Source organism: Crocodylus siamensis, chromosome 14 (assembly GCF_052110815.1).
Source record: "Crocodylus siamensis isolate JL-2025a chromosome 14, ASM5211081v1, whole genome shotgun sequence".
In the NCBI taxonomy this organism is placed as follows: Eukaryota; Metazoa; Chordata; order Crocodylia; family Crocodylidae; genus Crocodylus; species Crocodylus siamensis.
In genome coordinates, this window is record NC_143408.1 from 12,772,226 (window position 1) to 12,794,668 (window position 22,443).

Consider the following 22,443-nt stretch of genomic DNA (forward strand, 5'->3'; position numbering starts at 1 on the left):
TCATGGCATGTATCCTACTATGAATGTTCAGCACACACAGGTATACATTTACAGACCCACAGCATAGAGCTGATGGAATTCAACCTGTTTTAATTGCCCAAAACACCACTTACATCGCCCAAAAAAACTGCCATTTAAGCATACAGAGATTCTCAAAGCACACTGGTCTCGGAGAGAAACAAGATCAGTGGTTCCAGGACTTCATCCACAATGTTAGTAGCATTCACTGAAGAACATATTTTCCAGAAGGATCTTACCTTAGAGCAGGAGTGTCAAACTCATTCAGCCCTGATGAGTTAGTAGGCTAGTCTGCAGATCATGCACCAGGGCAGCATGCAGGGCTGGTTTGGTGGGGTACCATATGCACCTCCTATGTCATGTGCAGAGAGAGCTCCAAGTGGGGCCAGTATGTACTGCACATGGTGTGCAGGGGCCTACCATAGGGTATATATTTCATATGGTGCCCTGCTGGACTGGCCCTACATTCTGCCTCCAGTATGCTCCACTCTGGACTGGCTCTGAAGCCAGGGCTCAGAACCAGTTCAGCACAAATGCCACACGCAGTGCACAGCCCAAACTGAACCTATGTGCTATATGGAGCACCTGCAGTACTGGATCCAGCCCACATGCGGGATCAGCTCCATGCACTGTATGTAGTGCATGGGGTCATTTCAAGATCCATAGGCCAGATCATAGGACTTTACAGGCTGGATCTGGCCTGTGGACCATATGTTTGAAACCCCGTTCTATATCACATGAGAAAATATGAGAAAAATTTGGCTGAGACAGTTATTAGATTTGTGCAAGTAGGCAGCTATTTGATCCAGCTTCGGGTCCAGCTGCTTTGGATTCCAGGGATCCAATCCGGAGCTCCAGACTGGGTTTCTACTTTGGAGCCACTTCAGCCGGATCAAAGTTTCAGAGCCGCCTTGGAGATCTGGACATAGGGTATAATGGGGGATCAATGAAATATCTATAACTTTGTTGTTTTGTCTCTGATTTGGGTGAATCTTGCCAGGATGGTAGCCTCTGCTGAGAGCATGAAGCCTGCCAAGTTTAAAGAAGCTCAGTGCAGGGATTTGCGGGGGAACTGCATCTCAAATTCTTGAAAGCAAAACTCATGTCACATGTATTGTTAAGCCACAGTGGGGTCCAAACTGCAGGGATGGTCACCCATGGTGAGGCCACAAAGTCTGCCCAGTTTCAAGGTGATAGGTGTAGGGGTTTGGAGGGAACTGCACTTCAAACTGTGGACAAGCAAACCTCGTGACAATTTGGCAGGCTTTGTGGCCTCAGCAGGAACTAGCATTTCTGCAGTTTTGACCCCACTGTGGCTTAACACATACACATGGCATGAGTTTTTTGCTTTCAAGAATTTGGGGTGCAGTTCCCCACAACCCCCTACACTGATCTTCTTGAAACTTGGCAGGATTTGTGGCCTCAATACACAAACTGCTACCACCCCTGCAGTTCTCCCTCCCCCGCCCCCCCCCCCCCCCCCCGTGGTGTAACACATACATGTGACATAAGGTTTGCTTTCAGGAATTTGGGTTGTAGTTCCCCCAAAACCCCTCCACCAATCTTCTTTAAACTTGGCAGGTGTCATGCTCTCAGCAGGGGCTACCAGCCCTGTAAGTTTTGTCCAAATCAGAAAAAAACAACAAAGTTAAAGATATTTGATTGATTCCCCATTATACACTATGGCCAGATCTCCAAAGCAGCTCTGAAGCTTTTCCGAGGTGGTTCAGAAACTCCGAACTGCTTCGGAAACCCTAACAAAGCCAGCGCTTTGATCTGGAAAGCATGGTCCGAAGCCTCACAGAGCCCTAATAATTATTCTGTTGACATTAACTATGTAATATATGAATTTAGACCAGAATTGTCAGACCTGGTCTCCTGAATAAAAGTGACCAAGCTTCACAGGTGCTGAGCACCCACAAATCCCATTGATTTCAGAGTGAGCTTTAAGAACTCATTACAGCTGTAAATCAAGTCTGCTTTACTTATACGCTGAAATATGGATTTAAAAGAATTGGTTTTAGAGCAATTCAGTTCTGAAGAGCATTCAGGTCTGAAACCTGTGGCTTAAATATGTGTTAAGTGCTGTGAAAGAGCTCTCCCTATAGTGATCCTGCAAACAATTGAGCTAATTGGAATATGAGTGCAAAGGGGAGGGGTTTTAGAGAAGAGATTCATGGGTTTGTATTAACAAAGATTTTTGGAGGACTCATTGTACAATGTGTTTGCTATTTATTTTTTATGCTGTTTTCTTCTAATGACACAAGCTTGCCAATGAGTTTGTTGTCTTGTGTTTGATGTTTATGTTCTTTTTATTTCCTTTCTCCTGTTTGTTGATGGTGATGTACACTGCCAGCCCATTCTGGAGGCTTTAAATATGGACCCATTCAGCTCAATGACATATTGCCACATTTTTTTCTAATGTTCTTGGGAAGGAGTCAAATAACAGTGGTCTAGGTGTGCAATACATTACAGCAGTCAGTTAACTCTCCTAACTGCTCCTGGTTCTAATGATAGAATAAATGCAAAGGTATTAGGGATCTTACTTGGACACAGGCTACTAGGCAATTAGCGACAAGAGGGTGAAGGAATTAAATTAAAGGACTGGGCTGAAAATGAGGACATGAGGGTGAGTCAATTGTTGGTGATCATCTGCTGCCTTGTATACTAAAGAAAGAGGAATAAAGGTGTCCGGAAGTATGCTGGATGTGGTAGGTTTTTTGTGTGTCTTGCTAATTGCTACTACTCCTTGGGGTGGCTATTTTTATTTGCAAAATGTCAATTACTTTTAAAAGATAGCTGAATAGAACAGTCCAGCAATTGGCAGTATTATAGTAAATCTTTCTACAGAAATGTTTAAAAGTTTACAGTTGGTGCCTCTACACATGCAATTAATGTGCCTAAATTTTCTGCACAGAACATTCAAGAGCATTAAACTGAACTCCTGCATACATCTGAAAATACACCTGAGGGGAGTAAATTTATTCCACTGAGGCAAGACAGCTCTGCCTGACCTCTGTGGCCACTGGCTGCTGAGGCTGACAGGGAGCAATTTGCTCCCAGTCAAGCACTGTGGCACATTAGTTTGCTGCACCAATGTTTAGTACCTGTATCTACAGGTACTAGAAAATTGTGCATTAGGCTAATCTGCTATGCAGTAATTACCTCACACATGTGGATGGTAACACTGTATTCATGTAGATATACCTACCGCATAGGAAAGGTATCTCTTCCTTCCCTGCCTTTTACTACTTCTTTTTTCTAAGAATTCCCCTGTGGATGGATAAAGCTAACCCATGTAAGAATTTTAGGCCATGGAAAACATCCTAAGAGAATCAAGCATTGTAGATGGTGTCCACCTCTAAGATACTGGAGGAATAGGAAAAGTACTTGTTCCATGAATAAGAACGTTGCATGTAAAGTAGAGGTATAGACACAGAGCCGTATTTTTAAAGGTATTCAGATGCCTAAAATACAGATAGATGTAGAATGGGACTTTTATAGGTACTTAGGTGTTTTGGAAATTCCCAGTAGCCATCTATCAGTATCTGTAGCCACCTAAATTACTTTAAAATACTCATAATGACTAGAGGCCTAGAATCTGGGCACCATTCCTGCTGGTTCTATTACCTCTCCAGTATTTATCTGCTCTTGTGAGTTGAGCCCAAAGTTTCTCCTTTTTGTAGGAACTAAAAAAATATTAGTCATTCAGCAAACATTTGCTGCAAGTATGTTCTGAGCTTGTTTTGAAAGGGCAGACTGAAGAAAAAAAGATTTTTCCAGAGTCATGACTGAATCCTAACCATATGACTGAATCCTGCCTAGATAAATCCCGACCACCCCTGCTCAGGCAAAAGCTAGTTTTCATCCTCTCACAATCATTGCTAAATTGGCAGCAGCTTTTGGCTGCTCAGTCAGAAGCTACTGACAGATCATAAGGAGTTGTGAAAAGGTCAAAACAAACTATGCTTGCAGTCTACCCTTTCCTCTGTTGGGGAAAGAAGGACAGCTGTGATAGCCATTAGTGTCCCTGTGCAGCTATAGCAGTGTTTTCATGCTTCAGTTCCAACACAGAAATCAGTGTCCTCACTTAAGACATACAACCCAATTTTGAACAGGCTGATTTTTCAGACAAAGGTATGTGTGGTATGCAAGTAAATACTGTGGGTGTTTATGCACATGCTCAGGTTAAAATGCTCAGAGCATCACATGTATCAGTGTCCCCATGCTGAAAAAAGGTGGCAGGGGCGCTTTAATTAAAGCTCATTGAATGAGCTTTAGTTAAAGCACCCCCACCACCATTTTTCAGTTGGAGGGTGCTGATACCTGTGACACTGGACTCTGCTGGAGCATAGTAATTACCACACTCCGGTAGACTCGATTAATCAAGTCTGCTCTGATGTGCTGTAATTACAGTGCATTGTAGCAGCCTCGCTGCACATGCATAGGTCCCCTTAATTCTGATAGAACAGGAAAAGATAATGGAAGAACAAGATCTATTGGCTCTGACTATTTAAGTTTAAACTGGAAATAAAAATTCAGAATTTTGTCAGTGAGGATAATCAATCCTGGGAGTAGATTGGCAAAGGTCTTGGAAGATTCCCTATCCTGTCATGTCCTTAAATCAATAGTGTCTAAAACTATTCTTTAGCACAGCCAGAAATCACTGGGCATAATTTAAGAATCAATAGGTAAGGTTGTGCAGGAAGTGAAATAATTGAGCACAATGGTCTCTTCCTTTAAAATGACATTGCTTTTCCTTTTCCCCAGTCCTATATGTGATCGCTCTCCAACCTGAAAATTATTTGCAGGCTGATCACTGCTCACTATCTAGCTCTGCAGGTCAAGGTGTGATGCTTTTTGAATTGGTTGGGCAGCATAGAACAACACCTGGACTTGATTGGAGCTAACGTGTGAGGTCAGAAGGGCCATTTAAGAGGGTCCTCTACAGGAAGAATGATGGACATTTTAAAGACACGCACTGAGCAGCATGGGCTTCAGAAGCCCTCTCTCATACTCAGGATCTGGAAGTGAGTAACTTACCAGAAACCTAACTAGGAATTTAATTGACTGAAATCAAGTACCTCCCAAGGTGGAGTACCCCGCACTTCTCTACATTGAATGCCATCAGGTTTTGGTTCACCCACCTTGTGAGCATATCCAGGTCAGCCTGTATCCCCAGTCTGTCTTCCAAATATGACCGCCTTCCCCCATAGTTTAGTGTTGTCTGCGAACTTTGCTAGTCTGCATCTGACACCCAAATCCAGAACATTAATGAAGATGTTGAAGAGTACTGGCCTGAGTACTGAGCCCTGAGGGACTCCGCTGGTCACCTTGCACCACGTTGATTTGCTCCCATCAACTAGTACACTTTAGGTCCGACCCTGGAGCCAGTTACCCAGCCATCAGACTGTGAGATGGTAGAAGCTGCAGTTCCCCAACTTAATCATGAGGACATCATTGGAGACCAAGTCAAAGGCTTTCTTGAAATCCAGATGTATGACATCAACCTTGTCTCCCTTGTCCAAGCAGTGTGTCACCTGGTCATAGAAGGAGACGAGATTGGTCAGGCAAAAACTTCCAGCAACAAAGCCGTGTTGGCTGGCATTCAGAAGTTTACCTTCCATTAGCTTATTGCTGATGGATCCCTTGAGGATTTTCTCCATTATCTTTCCAGGGATGAACATCAGACTGATTGGCCTATAATTCCCTGGATCTTCCCTCCATCCCTTCTTGAAGATTGGGACTGTGGTGGCTCTTTTCCAGTCTTCCAGTACCTCATCTGAGTGCCACAGATTCTCAGATAGCTTCACCACAGGGAGTGTTATGATGTCTGCCAGCTCCTTCAAGACTGTCATGTGCATTCTGTCCAGGTCTGTAGACTTATGGATATCTAGCTTTCTTGAGGTGTTCCCTCACTTAATCTGTGTCAATTGTAAGCCCATTTCCCACTCCCTGGATGTTTTGCATTCTGATAGTGTGACCCCCTTGGTGGGTGGAAAACTGATGCAAAATAATCATTTAGGAGATTAGCTTTTCCTTGGGTGTCAAATATCAGCTGTCCCATTTGATCTTGCAGGGGTCCAGTGTTGCCTTTGATCTTTCTCTGGCTTCTCACATACCTGAAGAAGGACTTTTTGTTATCCTTGATTCCAGTGGCTAGTCTAAGTTCAGTTTCTGCCTTGGCTTTTCTGGACCACTCTCTACAGGTGCTGGCTAGTGCTGAGTAGTCCTTCTTGGTGATGATTCATGCTTTCCATCTGGTGTAGGCTTCTCTTTTAAGTTTCAGGAGGTCCAAAAATTCCCTGCTTAGCCAAGGGGGCTTCCCTGCCCGCTGACTGAATTTCCTGCAAAATGGGATAGACATCTCTTGTGCTTCAAGGATTGAGTTCTTAAGCAATAACCATGCCAGACTTACCAGTCTCCTGAGTTTGTGAAAGTCAGCCTTCCCAAAGTTGAGGATTTCTGATTTACTGAGGAATTTTCCTGCCCTGTCATCTTTGGGGTTCAGTTACTGGTGGCCCTCCATCCTCACCTGTTGGCTCTGCTGATGTGAGGGGTTCAAAATGGTTGTTCGGGTCCTTGGGAGTGGTCATCCTGGTGAAGAGCCTCTTTGGGCCAGAGACTACCTTCGTCCAGGCAACCCCTGGCTGAACTTCATGGTGGCTCTTCATTTTGCTCTCCTGGTGGGGAGCCTGGTAGTAGGTGTCCAGTTCCTCTTCTGCTCCCCTAATGGTGCTCAGCCTCTGCACTGCTGCCTGGAGCTCCCTAAACTGGTACTCCATGGCCTCCACCATTGAGCATGCCTCACAAGGGGAGGTGTCAGTGCTCCTAAACCCGCCTGCCTGTATCCATTCTAGGCAGCCTCCACAGCTGGAGATCCTAGATTTTTGGCAGACAAAAAGCACAACTAACTCACATCAATAGCACTGGATTCAGTTCAAAGCAAGTCCTGACAATGATTCCTACTTCTTGCCTAAGAGCCTGATGGTAGCGAATTCACATATCTGCAGGAAACCTGGATTCCAGATACCCCTAACCCTGAAGGGATTTACACCTTTAAACCTTTCACTTCCCAGGGGAATATAGCACCTAGAAGACTAGAGCTAGATGGAGCTACATGAGTATACAAGAGGAAATCTGTATCTGTAGCTCCGTGGCATGGATATTTTCTCGCTCATTACAACAGCTTTTTGCAAAGGAGGGAATGCAGGGACATTACCATTTGAGCTGTTAATTACCTCCAAAAAGCCCTAAGCAGATACTGCCCTATCTGCCTTACACAGCATTAGCTAGCATACCACATGCTGGCTACAGTCTGTGATGTGGGAGGGACGAGGAGGGGATCTCTGCTAAAGTAGTGAGTGGGGATGGGCAGGAAAGAGGGCATAGGGAAGAGAAGAAGGGAGGGGCCAGATCTGCTGTGAAGCAGAGAGCCCTGTCCAGTCCAGAGAACATGCTGGGATGCTGGTGGTGTCTGGTTTAGCTTAAACCAACAAAGGGTCTAGGACAGACATTGCATAAGCTGATTTGAGCCAAATCATTTAAGTCTGATACTACATGCAACCAGGTTTATCTCAAACTGGTTTCAGCCATTTTCAAACTGTTTTATGTGCATTAATCATCTGTTTTGTTGCAGGTTTAAACCAGTTTCTGATCACTTAAACTGGTTTATGTGTATTGTCTGTCCCTAGCCAGTGTCTAATGTATCAGCATCCCTGTGCTTCAAAATGGCAGCAGGGGTGCTTGAAATAAAGCTTGTTCATTGAGCTTTAAATAAAGTGCCCAAACTAAAGCTCATTTGATGAGCTTTAGATAAAGTGGCTTGCTACCATTTTGAAGTGTGGGGATGCTGATGCACAAGATGTGGGGGGTTGCTGGAACACTAATTACTATGTTCCATTAGACTCGATTAATTGAGTCTGCTCTGATGCACTGTAATTACCGTGCATTGGAGCAGCCTCTGCGCTCATGTACAGGTACCCACAAGTACTATATTTAATGTGAATTAGGTAATATGCAGTAGCGCATGTGTAGATGTTGACTGGGGGGAAATTTGTTCCCAGTCAGCCAGACCACTAGGGGGCCAGCCTTCAGCCATGGTGAGAGCACTGTGGCTGACAGCCTTTCCATCCATGGGGCAGGGGAAGTTCCTCTGCATCCCCTGAGTGGCCCTAAGCTCTCTGGCCTGCCTTCTGGGCCCTAGAACTAGCTGTTGTCACCTCCCAGTCACTGGAGCTATCTCTGTTATCCCAGCCCGGTCAGCAGCAATCTTGATCAGCCCTAGCTAGAGGCAGAGGGCTCTGTTGCACTGCTGCCTGGCCCTTGGGCATCATGTGACTGCAGCATGGGCACACACTGCCTTCAGAAGTGACCACAGCTTGTACGTTTGTTCCTGGGTCCTCCTGTAGTCCTCCTGAGGGTACCTTTCTTGGAATGGAATCCTCCCCAACCCCAGGGTCCTCAGCCCATGGCCCCAGCTGGGGGGCAGATAAGATATCTGACTTAGTTAATATGGTGCAGTGCCAGTTTGCCAGGGACTTGCGGGCCAATGCCTGTATTTACAATGAGATGGTAGCCCAAATGAGGAAGCATGGGCATGATCACTAGGCTGCCAGTGCCAAGTTAAAGTGAAGGCCCTGCAGGCTAAGTGCATCATGGTAACTGACCACAGCTGCAGGTCTAGGGTAGCCTGCAGAAGCAGGCCCTACATGTGGAACTATCCCAGATCCTGGCTCCCCAGGACCCAGGCCATGGGCAGCATACCTTCTCTAGTACTGAGGGCCTACTGGAGCCCCTGCAGTGGCTCAGTGTTGAGGAGTCGTCCCTGGAAGAGGGCCCCTCAGTCCAACAGCATCAGTGGCCAGTATGTTTTCCACCCATGGCTTCCTCATCCACCATTGGCAATCCAGGCTGGTACCTGTTCAGGGAATTGTATCCATAGAGCATGAGTGGGGAGGACAAGCCAGGAAGGGCCTCACGCATGGCCAGCTCCAGCTGTTCCTCAGGGGGGTCACTGGGTGTGTGGCCATGCACTGGGCCTCCACCCCGGCTTTGTCCTGGCAGCCTGACCACCTCCCTGTACCAAGGCTTCAAGATTGTCTGTTGGGGCCACCTGCCACAGCCAGCTGGTAAGCCCCTCACAGGGAAGAGGGTTTGGGGAATGGGAACACTGCAGCCACCCATGTCCACATGACTTCAGCTGCCCACCCCCAGCCTCCACATCGAGAGCTAGAGACTGTGCACTGCGGGTGCCCTCCTCCCCCTATCCCCTTCCTACTTCTCTCCACCCAGCCTTGCTGTGCTCTGCCCTGCCCCTTGGGGTCCTCCCTCCACATTATGCAGGGAGGTAGGAGGCAGCAAAGAACTTTACTGAGCAGTCAGTATCCCCCAGCTAGGCAGCCAGGGGCATGTCACATGCAGAAAAACATGTCAATGACAGCAGCAATCTGTGGGGGTCAGGGGCTCATAGTGTAGGCAGAGGTACCCCTCCAGGCAGTGGTGCACATTGCGGGGCAGCATGGGCTTGCCTTGGGCACCACTGAAGCTCAGGAGACTGCGCCAGGTTCTCAGCTGTTCCCAGGGCACCATGGCAATCAGCAGCAGCAGGGTGTCATGGGTCGGCCACCCCTCAGTGCATTCAAACAGTTTGTTGCAGTGCATCCAGGGGACTCTCTACAGGGGCATGCTTGGGTTACAGGCCATGTGCAGGCATGGGGGGGGGGGCGTCCCTGTGGTGCCTCTAGGGAGAGGCCTACCGGCAGTGGTGGCCTTAGGGTTGTTGGAGCCCTTGGCAAGAGAGTCATTTAGGGCCCCATAGAAGTATGTACTCAAGTAAATATTAACCCACCACAGGTTTACTGTGGATCTTTTTAATATTCTTTAGGGGACTTAGATAAATAGTTGAGCGTTAAAATGCAAATAGAGCCACTTCCTTGCAAAAACTTCACCCCCCCAAAAAATGTGGGCCTCCCTAAAGTGTGGGGCCCCAAGCAGCTGCCTGGTTTGCCCTCCCCTAAGGCTTCTACTGCTATCAGGGGGAGGGTGGGAGCATCAGCAGCTGCACATCCCAGGGGGGTGGGAGTCCCTTACCTCATGCAACCTGAGCCACATGGTCCTGGCCCTATGGCAAAAAATTGCCTGGTCTGCAGGAGGAGGAGGGGCGCAGAGGAGTTGGCCTGGAGCAGCCCTGGCAGCTGCTAACAGAAGCCAGCCACAACCCAGCCAGGGGAGGGGATGGGGAGAGCAGACTGCCTGCAGCAATCAATCACCAAGCAGGCTGCCTGACTCCATAGAGGGAGAGGGGACAGAGGGCTTGTCTGGTGACTGCCTGTGGCAGAGGCTGGTGGCCAATTTACCATGGTCCCTGGGCACCTGTAAGCACATGATCCCTGATCTGATGCCAGGTACTGCACATCCTTTGGTAGAGTACATGTTATCTCTGAAATATTGCAAACTCTCACAAAGAGCCTCTGCTCTTACTCTGTAAGTCCAGCACCTGCTTGTGGCAGAGAGGCATCAGCCACTGCTAGGGATGTGGGATCAAGGACGGCGGCCCTGAAGTGCTGTGACCTCTGCATATGCCATCTCTGTCAGTGGCACGTGTAAAACTGAACTGTCCTCTGGCCTGGTTGGTCTCTGTTGTAGAGGAGTGGATGTCTGACTCCCAGGTCTAGCAGGAGGCATCTGAAGCATAGAAACAGTGGACGGAGGTCCATGAGCAGGAGAGGGACAAGGAAGAATGGGTGTACTGTGCCCAGCTCCTGGAGTTCAAGGAAAGGCATGTTGCCCCCCTCGAGCAGATGGTGGCTGCTCCAAAGTAGGAAACCAGACTGGTAGCTCAGGGCTCACGCAGTGGTGGCCATGGAGGAAGACTGCTGGGTTCTGGACAGTATCCTGACTCTGGCAGCCTCCATCCTGCCCCCCACCACCTGGCCCTGGTCCTGCCTGCCACCTGGCAGCCACCCACTGCCCAGACACCAGCCCTAACCCCAGTTGCTGCCTCACAGTTGCCTGCCAGCCAGCCACCAGTCCTGGCCCCAGGCCTGAGGCAGCAGGCCTGGGAGGAGGCCCTGCACCAGGTGCAGTGGCCAGGGACCCTCCCCCTAATCCTAAGTGGGTTCCCCTATCATCCAGGCTGCCCACCTAGGCTGATGCCCCCTGTTCCCCTGCCTGCCATATAGCCCCTGAGAGGGAGATGGCCCCTGCCAAGGTGCACTCCATAGAGGAGAAGGGGGAGCAGGCTGTCCTGCACCCACCCTAGCCCCTGGCCAAGGTCCTTGGACACTAATGTTTTCTACAGTCTCTGCACCCACAGTGGCACCACCAGAGGCTGGAGTGCTGAGTGGTACTCCCCAGGCTCCACCCCAAAGGCACCACCAGGCCATTGATCCCCCCTCCCATATTTCATATGCAGTGTCAGGGAACAGGGTGTTATATTGATAGTGGGCATTGGGGTTCATGGAAGGATGTTGTTGGGGAGGGGGGCAGGAGGCAATGTGCTGTGTTTGAAGAAACTAAAGCTTGTTTAATGGAAACTGTCCAGAATACATGTACTTTTGGGGGAGAGCTGTGGGCCTGGGGTCTGCGGGCAGCTGCCTAGGGGCCCTACTACAGGGGGTGGGGGAAGAGGTGACCCATGGGTGTGTTGCATACATGGTGACTTGTCTGCCACTGCTGGGGGGGTGGGGCAGGAGGGCATCCATGTTGCACTTGCCAGAGGTTCCGAGAACTGCATCCCCTGCCTGTCTGTGCCTGTTCATCCCCCCACTTGGAGACCCTTTTCAAGTTTTGCCTTCCTGCCCACCCCTGGAGACCCCTGCTCAGCTGTGTCTGCCCATCCCCCTGCTTGAAGATCATTACCCAGCTGTGACTGTCCATCCCACTCCATGGGGACCCCTGCCCAGACAAGCCTATTCCCCCTTGGAGCTCCCTGGTACCAGACCAGGTGTGGGAAGACGCTGAAGCTCCCTGTGGCTGCTGCAGGTCAGAGCAGGGCAAGAGTAGGCAGCTCTGAAGCAATTTAAGCCTGTAAGGATTAAATCTGCTTCCAACCGGGTGTGCATGTAGACACTTTCCCAGAGCTGATTTACTGCACATCAGATTACTCTGCAGTAAATCCAAATAACATTAATTCCATGTGTAGACATGCCCACAGAGAGTGAAGTGGGGCAGCATCACTGTACAATAGTGACAATTCCAATTCTACTCTGATCTTGCGACATCACAGCTAGCAGAATTTGTCTACTAGAACTGGTCAGAATAAAACAAATGTAACAACCTTTTAAGGATGTAGCTGCTCCACTGGCTGACTTTTTGGTATTTTAACTGTATAAAGATGCCCCTGCCTTCCAGAGTCAGGAGGTAAATTAAAGGTCAAGAAATAAGAGGAGGCTGAGAAGAGAAATAGCAATGCCTTTGTTTAGCTAGTGAATGACTGTAATCGTGGCCTGGGCTATGGCCCATAAAGCTGAAAATAGTGGAATATGTGGTAAAATGGTTTTATGGGAAGAAACAATATATATATATATATGTATTTTTTATCTCTAGACACCCTCTCTTCCCACTTCTGACGCTGCTATTTGAGAAGTGTGAACAGGCAACACAGGGCTCCGAGTGCATCACTTCAGCCAGCTTTGATGTGGACATTGAGAATTTTGTACACCAGCAGGAACAGGAACACAAACCATTCTTCAGCGATGATCCTGAACTGGACAATCTGGTAAAGTTGCTGTTCAGACAAATCAGAGCTGCTTTATTTTTTGAGACATTTGAGACAATATGTACATTTAAGTGCTTTGATTTTAGGTGACCAGTATTTGAATCTAAAGCAAACTAAGGGTATCAAGACAGAGAAGTCTCATAGTGGATGAGTTTAAGGAAGCATATATCCCAGTTGCATTAGGAAACTGAGAGCTAAATAACCTTTAGCAGTTCTTCTTTCCAGAAGACATAGTTATAAACTGTCTATAATTTAGAACTAGTTTAAAGGCAACAAGCTGTATTGACTTGTGCACACATGACACAAATGCACTGTGTGGCAGGAAGAGAAATTCCACTGTAGCCTTTTAACTGTCTCCATCAATAGTCCATGTCTTAGCAGGCAGTCTGTAGGAATATCTAAGTTTGTAGTTGAGACCAGGCCAGAGGTCAGGAGTCAGGGAGTCCAGAATACACAGTAGAGAAGCAGAAGAAAGGTTGTGGGGTCCAAGACAGGGGTGAAGTAGGAGCAAGGCATGAGGGTCAAGGGAAGGGAACAAGCTAGGAGCTGCTGTAGGGTGTCAGGTGTTGAGCAGCCATAGCCCAAATGAAGGACCTGGGCTTGTATATTCAGTCCAGCTGGCTCTACAGCATTTCTGGATGTGCCAGATGGAAGTATCAGATTAAATAAGGATGTCAACAATTTTCCCAGGTTTCCAAGACATATCCACTGGGCTATATCCCTCCCAATCTATCAAATAAAATAGTTTCCCCCTCTGGCTAGACTCCAGGACTTGCCAAATCAGATTAGTCATTGTGCTTCTGGACTGTGATGAATGGTGGGAGCACTGTTTTTTCTCCCTTGGAAAGGATTTTCTACCTAAAGTTTTACCAGGAATACCAGAAATATGGGGTAGATCATCATGGTATCTCGAAATCTGAGTTTAAAACCCACCGAATTTGAATATTTGATAATCTGGACTGGTCCAAGCAACTGCTGGTTCAGCTTGATAGCTGGCCTGCTGATCACAGATTGTATGCCAAAAGTCAGACTTGTCCCCAGGGATGAATTGGCAGCCCCGGTCAGTCTGCTTCGTAAATGCTTCTTTAGTTCTCCCTGAACTTGATATATGTGACCAAGTCCATGTCTGCTGGAATTGAAGATAGGGGTGGGAGGTCTAGGTGGGCATGAGGGTAGAAACTATAGTTTGTCACATTTTCATGGTGGGAGTTTGGTTTTGGCTTATGCATCACTTAGAAATGTAGGTGGTCTAGAGTGCTGATATATGTGCTGGGAGGCTGCTCTGGTAAGCTGTAATTACAGTGTGTTGGAGCAGACTCAATTAATCAAGTCTGCTGACAGCTTCTGTGTCTCGTGTATCAGTGTCCCCATTCTTCTAATTAAAGCACGCCCTCCCCAAAGCATGTGTAAAAATGCCCTAGGTTCTTATGACCAGGGATCCTGGTTTTCTCTGATTTAAAAAAAAAAAAAAAGTCCCCTATTTTTTAATTTAAAAAAGTAACCCAAAATCCACATTTTTTCCATGATTAAAATGAAACACCACTATATCTCCATCTCAGTCTCCATCTCTATGAGGACTTCTGAGAGGAAACATGCCCCCTAGAGGTGATGGTGATATTCTTCAAAGGCAGCCTTGTTCCGGATTGTGTAATTCCTTTGCGGCAGCATTAGTGTCCTGGGGCATTTGTAGACGACACAAGATTTCCCATTTATGCTGACGTAATTGTGTTTGGGTTTGCACGACTGGGATTTCCCACTGTTCTAAGAGTCTTTTCAGCATGTTAAACTAACAGTGCTCGTATGTGTTTTATTTTGTGTCGAGTTCGCTTACTTCACTCGAATCCATGGATGTGTGTCATGGAAATACATAGACATGTAATGAGACCTTTGTCCACCAGATGGAGTTGTGGCTTTTTTTTTGTATTTTGCCCCTTTGCCCACCAGATGGCACTTTGAATTGGTGAGACCGGCAGCCCCATCCCAGGGTGGGGAGTGCTACAAACCTCTCCTCCTCTTCCCTCCAGGCTGCGCTGGGGCCAGACACATGCCATCACCTGCATGAGATGAAGCCACCATCCGGCAGGGGTGGGTGTGGGGGAGCTAGAGGCTGTAGGTCAGGAGTGAGGGGTAGCGGCAGGGCCGGGGATCTGTGGCTTGGTATTGAGGGGCAACAGAATGGGCAAAGAAAAGTCCTCCCCTGTGTGACAGGACTACAGTTCCCAGCATCCCCCAGCTGTCCAGGCTTGGTACAGTTTCTATGGGGGACCCTTGGCCGGCCCAGGATTCACTGTCTTTTCTCAGAGATTCCAGGTGCATAGTGTCCTTTCTCCATCAAGCCAGAGTTTCTTCCAAAAAGGGAAGTTTTTTAACACTTGTGTGTGTGCGCTTCTTACTCAGGTGCAATAAAACCTTTTTTTTTTTTTTTTTGGAGGAGCGGAAATGCCTGTTTCTGGGTGGGAGGGAGGGAGAGGGAGAAAACCCCTTAGCATCTCCAAAGACACACAGCTCTGGGGCCTGTGGAGGTGCTATCACGTGCTAAATGTCCTCTTTCAAATGTAAAAATGTTTCACTAAAAGCAAAGCCATACAGTCAGGGTGAAGGGAAGCTTGCATTTTTAAACCATTGGGAGATGCAAGGGATTTTTGCCCCAGTAGGAAAGCTTTGAATTTAGATAGATATAGATATAGATCTGTGTTGTTGGGTGTTAGGTTCAAAGTAATTTTACCTGGACATTTTCCCCACAGCCTTATCGATTGCCTGTGTCCAAAACGTGTTATTCTGACCGAATCCTCCATGTTACATAGGGCAGACTTCAGATTATAGCTTTTATGCCAAACATTGACAATAATATATTTGTTCTCCTCATCTCCCTCATACATAATTGAAAAACATAACAAAACAAAAACACTGCATGCAACTAAACTAAACTAAACAGAGAGAACGCCCTGATGTTAGCATGTTTGGTTGGGGTTTTCTTATAGCCTCTTATCATGAACCGGTTGTGACATAAACCAGGTACTTGTTAATCCTAACACACAGCATTATTCAGTTATTAACACACAGCATTATTCGGTTGCCCACCTATATATTTAAAACTTCTTTGAATCATTTCCATTTAGCTTTGGCTTAACATTACCCACCCACTGTCATTACAAAACAATTCAAAAGAAAAGATAGCTAAGGAACAATATGCTGGGAAAACGTCTCTCAGTCCTGTTTTCCTGATTTCCAACTACTTTCTTTTTCATTGACAGCCTCTTTTCTACCCTGTATTCGATCACTGTAATGTCTCCTTTCAGCTTTTTTTCTCTTTTCCCGTCTTCTCCTCCCCCCTCTACTTTTACCTCTCTGCTTCAAATTTTGTCTTTCAAATTCTACTTATTTACAATTTCATTGACATCCTGCCATACTTTTAGCTTTCATCTCTTGGAGTTTCAGAAAGAAGAGACTCCCTATATGCCCTAAGAAGGGTAACTGTGCCCAGAAGCTTGCCAAAAACTTTTTTTCTGGCTCAGTTGGTCTAATAAAAGATATCACATCTACTCAAAAAGAAATACAATAATCTAGAACTCTTGGTTTCAAAATTATACCTTTTATAAGACCAGCTGGGAAATCACAAAGAAAATATCCTTTATTTTCATTTATTTTATGTATCTACTTAAAGAACTGTCCCTGCCTTTTTGTTAAAGGTTTGCACCTCCTCAGGCCAAACTGTGTCTGGAGAAGCTGAGGGTTTTCTCCCTCCTCCCCTCCTGCCCAGTAGTGATCCCCAAGTTGGTCAGGAGGATCAACCAAGTTGGTAGCTCCCCATGGAAACTGTACCAAGCCCAGGCAGTTGGGGGATGCTGGGAACTGTAGTCCTGTCATGCAGGGACTGCTTGGTGGGAGCAGGTGGAGCAGGTGGTATTTGGCTCTCCCTGCTGGAATTTACAGGGAATTGTACAGGGACTTAAGTTGCAGGGACTTAAGTTGCTCAAAAGTGTGTGTCACTCAAACACAAATGCGACGCCCCAAAATAACCCAGGTTAAAATGTTTAAGGTGCACTAAATTAACAGGATTAAATTATGTGTTGTGTACAAACGCCCCTGGAATAGAAAGCACAAAGTGGTATTAAGCCCCAAAGCACTGCAGTCTGTGACAGGATTACTCCTACAACAAAACTGAAGGTGTTTGCCTCCATAACAAACAGTTTCATTGGATCAGGATGAATCAAGACAGGAGCAAAGGCAAATTTTTGTTTCAAGCATTGAAAGGCTCCCTGGGCCTCCTGGGTCCATGTACCCCCTTATAAGGCAGAGAGGTGATGGAGGTGATTAGCTGGAAGAGGCTCTTAATAAAATATTTATAAAAATTTGAAAACTCCATACATAAATCCCTGCACCCCTTGGACTTCATGTGTGTGGGCGGGGGGGAGCGGGAGGTGCAGTCAATCACTGCAGCCACCTTCTGTAATCATCAGCCCCTCTGGGAGATAATGTAGCCCACAAACTCAATGATGGTTTTATCAAAATCCCATTTTTTTTTTTTATTTTGATATAGAGATATGTGACTCAGCCTCTGAAACAAAAATGCACATATTGATTATGTGGTTCCTGTGCATTCAAAAAATCAAACTATCATCCAAGTGGATAATGACAAATTGATACTAACCATCTCAAAAGGTATCATTTAAAAATGTTAAAAAATAGAATGGGCATTGCAGATACCAAAGGCCATTACACCATACTCAAAATTCCTGTAATGTATCTGGAAGACAATTTTCCATGTATCCTTGATTTTAACTAAATGGTAAGGCCTCCATAAGGCTAGCTTAAAAAAATACACATGGAATGTAAAAATAGTTACGTTCAAATAGTTCAATGATTAACAGAAGGGGATACCAATTATAGCTGATTATCCTATTGAGGGCTCAATAATATTGGAATTTGTGGGAGAGAAACCATACTTCTTGGCAATGAAAAATATAGGGGATTCTGTGGGGGAGTTACCAAGCTGAATGAAACCTTTGTCCAGGTTTCCATGAAGATCGTTTCTTAGAACCAAGATTTCAGGTTTGAATAATGAATATATGCTCACAAATTGTACCACAGCACCTGGCTGCAAGTCAAGGAGGTAGTCATAGGCATGGGCAAGATACCAGCCTGGTTTTTTCTTTTTTTTCTTAGACATGCCAGAAATCCCAATATTGGGCAGTGGGGACTTTAGCTGTGGGTAGGGTGGCCATCATAAAGGACATTGCCTTGATGAGAAAAATAGAGGACATAAAAGCACTGGGTTCTGTATCAATAGAGGACGGAGTAGCAGAAAACAGAATGTCCTCTGTGATGGCCACTCTAGTTCTGGACTTACTGGTGCTTGGGATCAGCGGCTGTGGTTTATTGTACAGGAACTCTACTGCTCATGTATAGAGGGCTGGCCTTGAAGGACCATCAGATTAATACATAAATGGAGATTAGTAGGGATATCAAACTTGGTCAGCTCATCTGTTAACTCATCATTCATTCCCCAGCTGCAATAGGAGAGTTGGGTGGCCTCTTTTTGTTGAACATCCTCAGTCAGAAAGCAGAATTCCATTGAATAGTGTGACATGGAGTCATAACTCTGCCCCATGCCTATTTCTGCTGCCCACTCCTGAAGGGGGTCACCATACAGAGTAGTCAGTCCTCAATAAATTTCTTCATGTTGCCCAGCACAAGGCTGGCACATTCCACAAGTGTAGAAGCCCCAGCAAGGATGCTGCCCATCAATAAGATGGTTACTAGGCCATCTTAACCCTGTCTGTGGGATAAATATGAGGGCATAAGGAGAACTGAAAGTGGTATTGGTTCAGGAAAACCCTTACATTCCTTGGAGTTCACATCAAATCAAGCTGGCAGAGGTACTTTGGGTTCAGAGGAACAGATATGAAATGGACAACTGTAGCAGAAGTTTGTGCCTTCTCGACCCACAGGACCACATTTTCCTCTTTCAGAATCTCAACTGGAACAGCAGAACTGTATTCTGTGCTGGAGAGCCCCTGTGTTAGCCTGCAGGTTCTGCAGGCTGGCCATCAAAGCTTCAGTGGGGAGAGGGGCGAGGGAGGAATCCATAATGGGTAGTTGAGTACTTCCCCTGAGAATGGTGAGGAAGGATCCTTTTGGGCTGCTCAAGCTATTAAGACTGGAGGATAAGCATTCTTGAGGAGTATGGGGTTAAACCAGTATTTGGGTCTGTGGGGAAACCAGATGGGGGACTAAGGCCGCACAGACGGGTCAGAACCAAGGAGTCTGAGTTATATTCCTAGTCTAGGGATAGCCAAGACCATAGTCAAGGCCAAGCAAGAGGGCAGGAGCAGATAAGTCAAGAACACAGGATGGGGATGCATGAGCAAGGTCCTGAGGTCCAAGGTAGGGGGTAAAGCAGACATAAGGTATGAGGGACAAATGCTTGGAGCAAGGCTGCAGAAAAGCTAGGAACAAGGTTGATTCCTGCTTCAGGGTGTGCTGTGTTAAGCAACCATAGTCCAAATGAATGGCCTGGGCCAAGCCAGCCCAGCCAGCTTTGCAGCCCAGTCAGCCTTGTTGCAGCCCAGTCAGCCATACTCAGGTCAGCCAGCTTCGCAGCCAGTCAGCTCAGTGCCTGCAGCTTGTGCTTTTCTGGAATGAAAGCAGATTGCCTTCTAACAAGACCTACATCCAAATCTCCTACCTCTCATCATTGCTAAAGATCATGAGCTATTCAGACAATCTATAAGTAAATAGCACAAAGGAAAAAGTCTTTCACGTTGGGCCCTATGGCAATGTAGTGACATGATACAGTGACGTATGGTGTGCTACAGCAATGTAGCAATCATGAGAGTCTACATGTGATCGCTAGCTACATCACCAGAGCAGTGCGCTCCCAAGCTGCAGGTGCTGATTCGATCTGGAGGAGATTTGGCCCGATTTGGTGGCCAAATCTCCACATCTGAATCAAATCAGGGGACCAATAAAAAGGTCTGAATTGATTCAAAGCTCTCTGAATCAATTCGGAAGAGATTCGAAGAGGTTCAATGATTCAGGCAGTCCCTGCCTGCTGCAGCAGGGAGCTGGACTCCGTGCAGGTAAGTAGAGGGGAGGCCTATCAAGTCCTAGCCCTTGCCTGCTCTCTGAGCCCCCTCCCCCACCCCCGAGTGCCTGCTGCCCCCAGCCCCCCATGGCTCCCCACCTGTCACCAGCTCCCAGGCATTTAAGGGAAAAAAAAGAAACACAACCCCCCTCCCCCACCACAATCACCAGCTTTTGCAGCAGCCTTGGGGCTTTGGGGAGCTTGTGCAGAGCCCATGACATGGTGTGGGGCAGTGGGGGGCAATGGGGAGTGCCCACCCACAGGTCAAGAACCGGTGAGATGGTGTTGTGTTTTTTTAATGGGCCAGAGCTGGGCAGGTAGAGAAGCCATGGGGAGGCTGGGTCAGCAGGGGGCTGTTGTGGGGGGAGGGGCTCGTTGAAAGCCCCCTATACAGCGTGGGACAGTGGGGAATTGCCCCCCCCCCACACGTGGCAGCACCCAGTGAGTCAGGCCTTTTCCCCAGTGGTGGGAGCTGGGGCAGGTGGGGCAGCCATTGCTGGGGCTAGGAAAGCGGGCAGGGGTGGGCCTGTGTGATTCAGAGATTCAGCTGATGCTGAATCTCTGAATCAGATTTGGGCAAATCAATTCGGGACAGTAATTTGAATCACCAAATCAAATCACTGTCCCCTGAATCAGCCAAATCAAAATCTGAAGTGAATACTAGCCTCTTCGCACAGGCCTAGCAGTAATTGCCCATACTGCACCATGCTTTAGTACGTCCAATAGGAAGCACGGTGCTGTAGCAACTTCACTATATGGCAACATGTAGATGCACCCGTGATGTTGGAAAATAGGACTGAGAGAAGCTGCCTGAGCCATTGAGTTCATTCACCAATGCATTAATAGCATAAAAGGTGAGAACAATTTGAGGAGATAGAGTGTAGTTGTATAGTCCTCCATCCAACACAACAAGGTAAGATCATCTTTTTTCCTACTATTATAATTACCAAATTATTGCAGTTTATAATCTAGTTTGTCAACCAGGATAACTTCCAATCATCTTCCAACTCAAGTCTCTGCCTTTGGAATGAACTTCCAGCCAATTTTATACAGTTCTAGGCTATGTGAATTCCTAAAAGCAAAGTCTGTCAATAGGATTTCTAATATGGCCTGATATTAGACCATTCCAATAATAGATGGCTTTGAAGAACTAAAGGAGATCTGAGTCTGTACTTTTGAGTGCCGTGTGCAGTTATATCTGTGTGGCAACATATTAGGGCTGTGCAAAACTTCTCTGAGTGTTTTGTTTTGAAGCTGTTTCGACACGTTTCCAGCTTGAAACATTGAAATTTAAATGAAACAAAAAGCATTGAAATGGTTTTGAAATTAAATGAGGGCACTCAAAGTGTTTTGAAAGTTTTAAAATGTTTCCAGTTTCAAAGCAACCCATTAGTGGGAGGCAGGGGAGAGCCAGGCCTGAGCTCTATCCACCCCAGCATCACAGCATTTACAAGCTGCACGTGCGACCTCAAAGTATGTAGAAAAAAAAAACTTTTAAAGCTGTGTCTGTGTCTGAATCACTGATTCTCTGAATCTTCAGATTCAGATTTGGCCAAATCAAATCAGGGACAGTAATCCAAATCAATTAATCTAATCACTGTCCCCGATTCAGGCTGAATCCAAATCCAAAGTGACTAGAGCGTGCTTTGCACACCCCCTATAGCTTAGGGGCTTCTGGATTCCTCATTGACGCTGTAGTTTACTATCCAGCTAGCTTCAGATGCTTGCCAGGCTTTTTCCATCTTTGACCAGGATACCATGTTCCCTGATGATTGATGTCTCCAAATATGAAAAATCTCAAACTACTATAATGGAAGGGGGGCAGGTTCAACATATTAGACTGTCTATTAACCCGCAAGAGTCACTGAGAAGACTTCAGCTGCAGATGCTGTTCCAGCTACCATGGATGACTGGTGCCATCTTAGTCAGGGCGGGCACATGCCCCCCCAGGACCAGTCAGTAACTGGGGGGACCTATCATGCCAACCAGGAGGTGGCTGTGGCACTTCCAGAAGTGGCCATGGCACTTCAACTGGTGCTCCCACTCCCCAGCCGGCGCTCGGGGGGGGGCACTGGTGGTCCCAACCTGCCCTCCCCGCCTGTCACCTAAGCGGAGAGTGTGGCCCGTCAGGAGGTGCACGTACACCCCTGTGCACCCCCTATGTGTCACCACTGCCAGCTTCTGATCAAATTGCAGATTTGATTCAAGATCCTGATTATTGTTTACGAAGTATACAGTGAGTTTTGCATAGACCACTTCACAGAATGCTTGGAGCTGTTCTGCAATGAAGAAATCTGATGTTAAATGAAGTCATCAGCAACAAAGGAAATGTTCACAACAGAACTGAGACTCAGAAGCATATAACAGAGCTTTCTTGGCAGCTGGCCAGAGCTACAGCATCCCAGCCACAAGAGATTAGAATGATTATGAATTGTTTTACTCTAACCTTTCATTATGGCTTTTCCACAGTAATGTCATCCTCTACAAGGGGAATCGTACAAGAAAAAACGATACAGGAAAATAAAAGAATTTTACACTTATCGGAGAAGAGTAAATGTATCAATAATTGAAGATTTAAATGTTCAACGTTTTATATTCCTCTTGTGGAGGGGTGAGA

At 46.7% G+C, this 22,443-nt stretch overlaps 1 protein-coding gene across 9 annotated transcripts in view; it reads left to right on the plus strand.

Annotated features, from left to right (window-relative positions):
- PKNOX2 (PBX/knotted 1 homeobox 2) overlaps window positions 1–22,443 on the plus strand; it is an 827,020-nt gene that overhangs the window by 620,645 nt on the left and 183,932 nt on the right. For all 9 annotated transcript variants that reach the window (XM_090027048.1, XM_090027051.1, XM_090027055.1 and 6 more), the window contains one exon: window positions 12,568–12,739. In XM_090027048.1, the coding sequence (XP_089883174.1) occupies window positions 12,568–12,739 (172 nt within the window). The remainder of the gene's footprint in view (window positions 1–12,567; window positions 12,740–22,443) is intronic.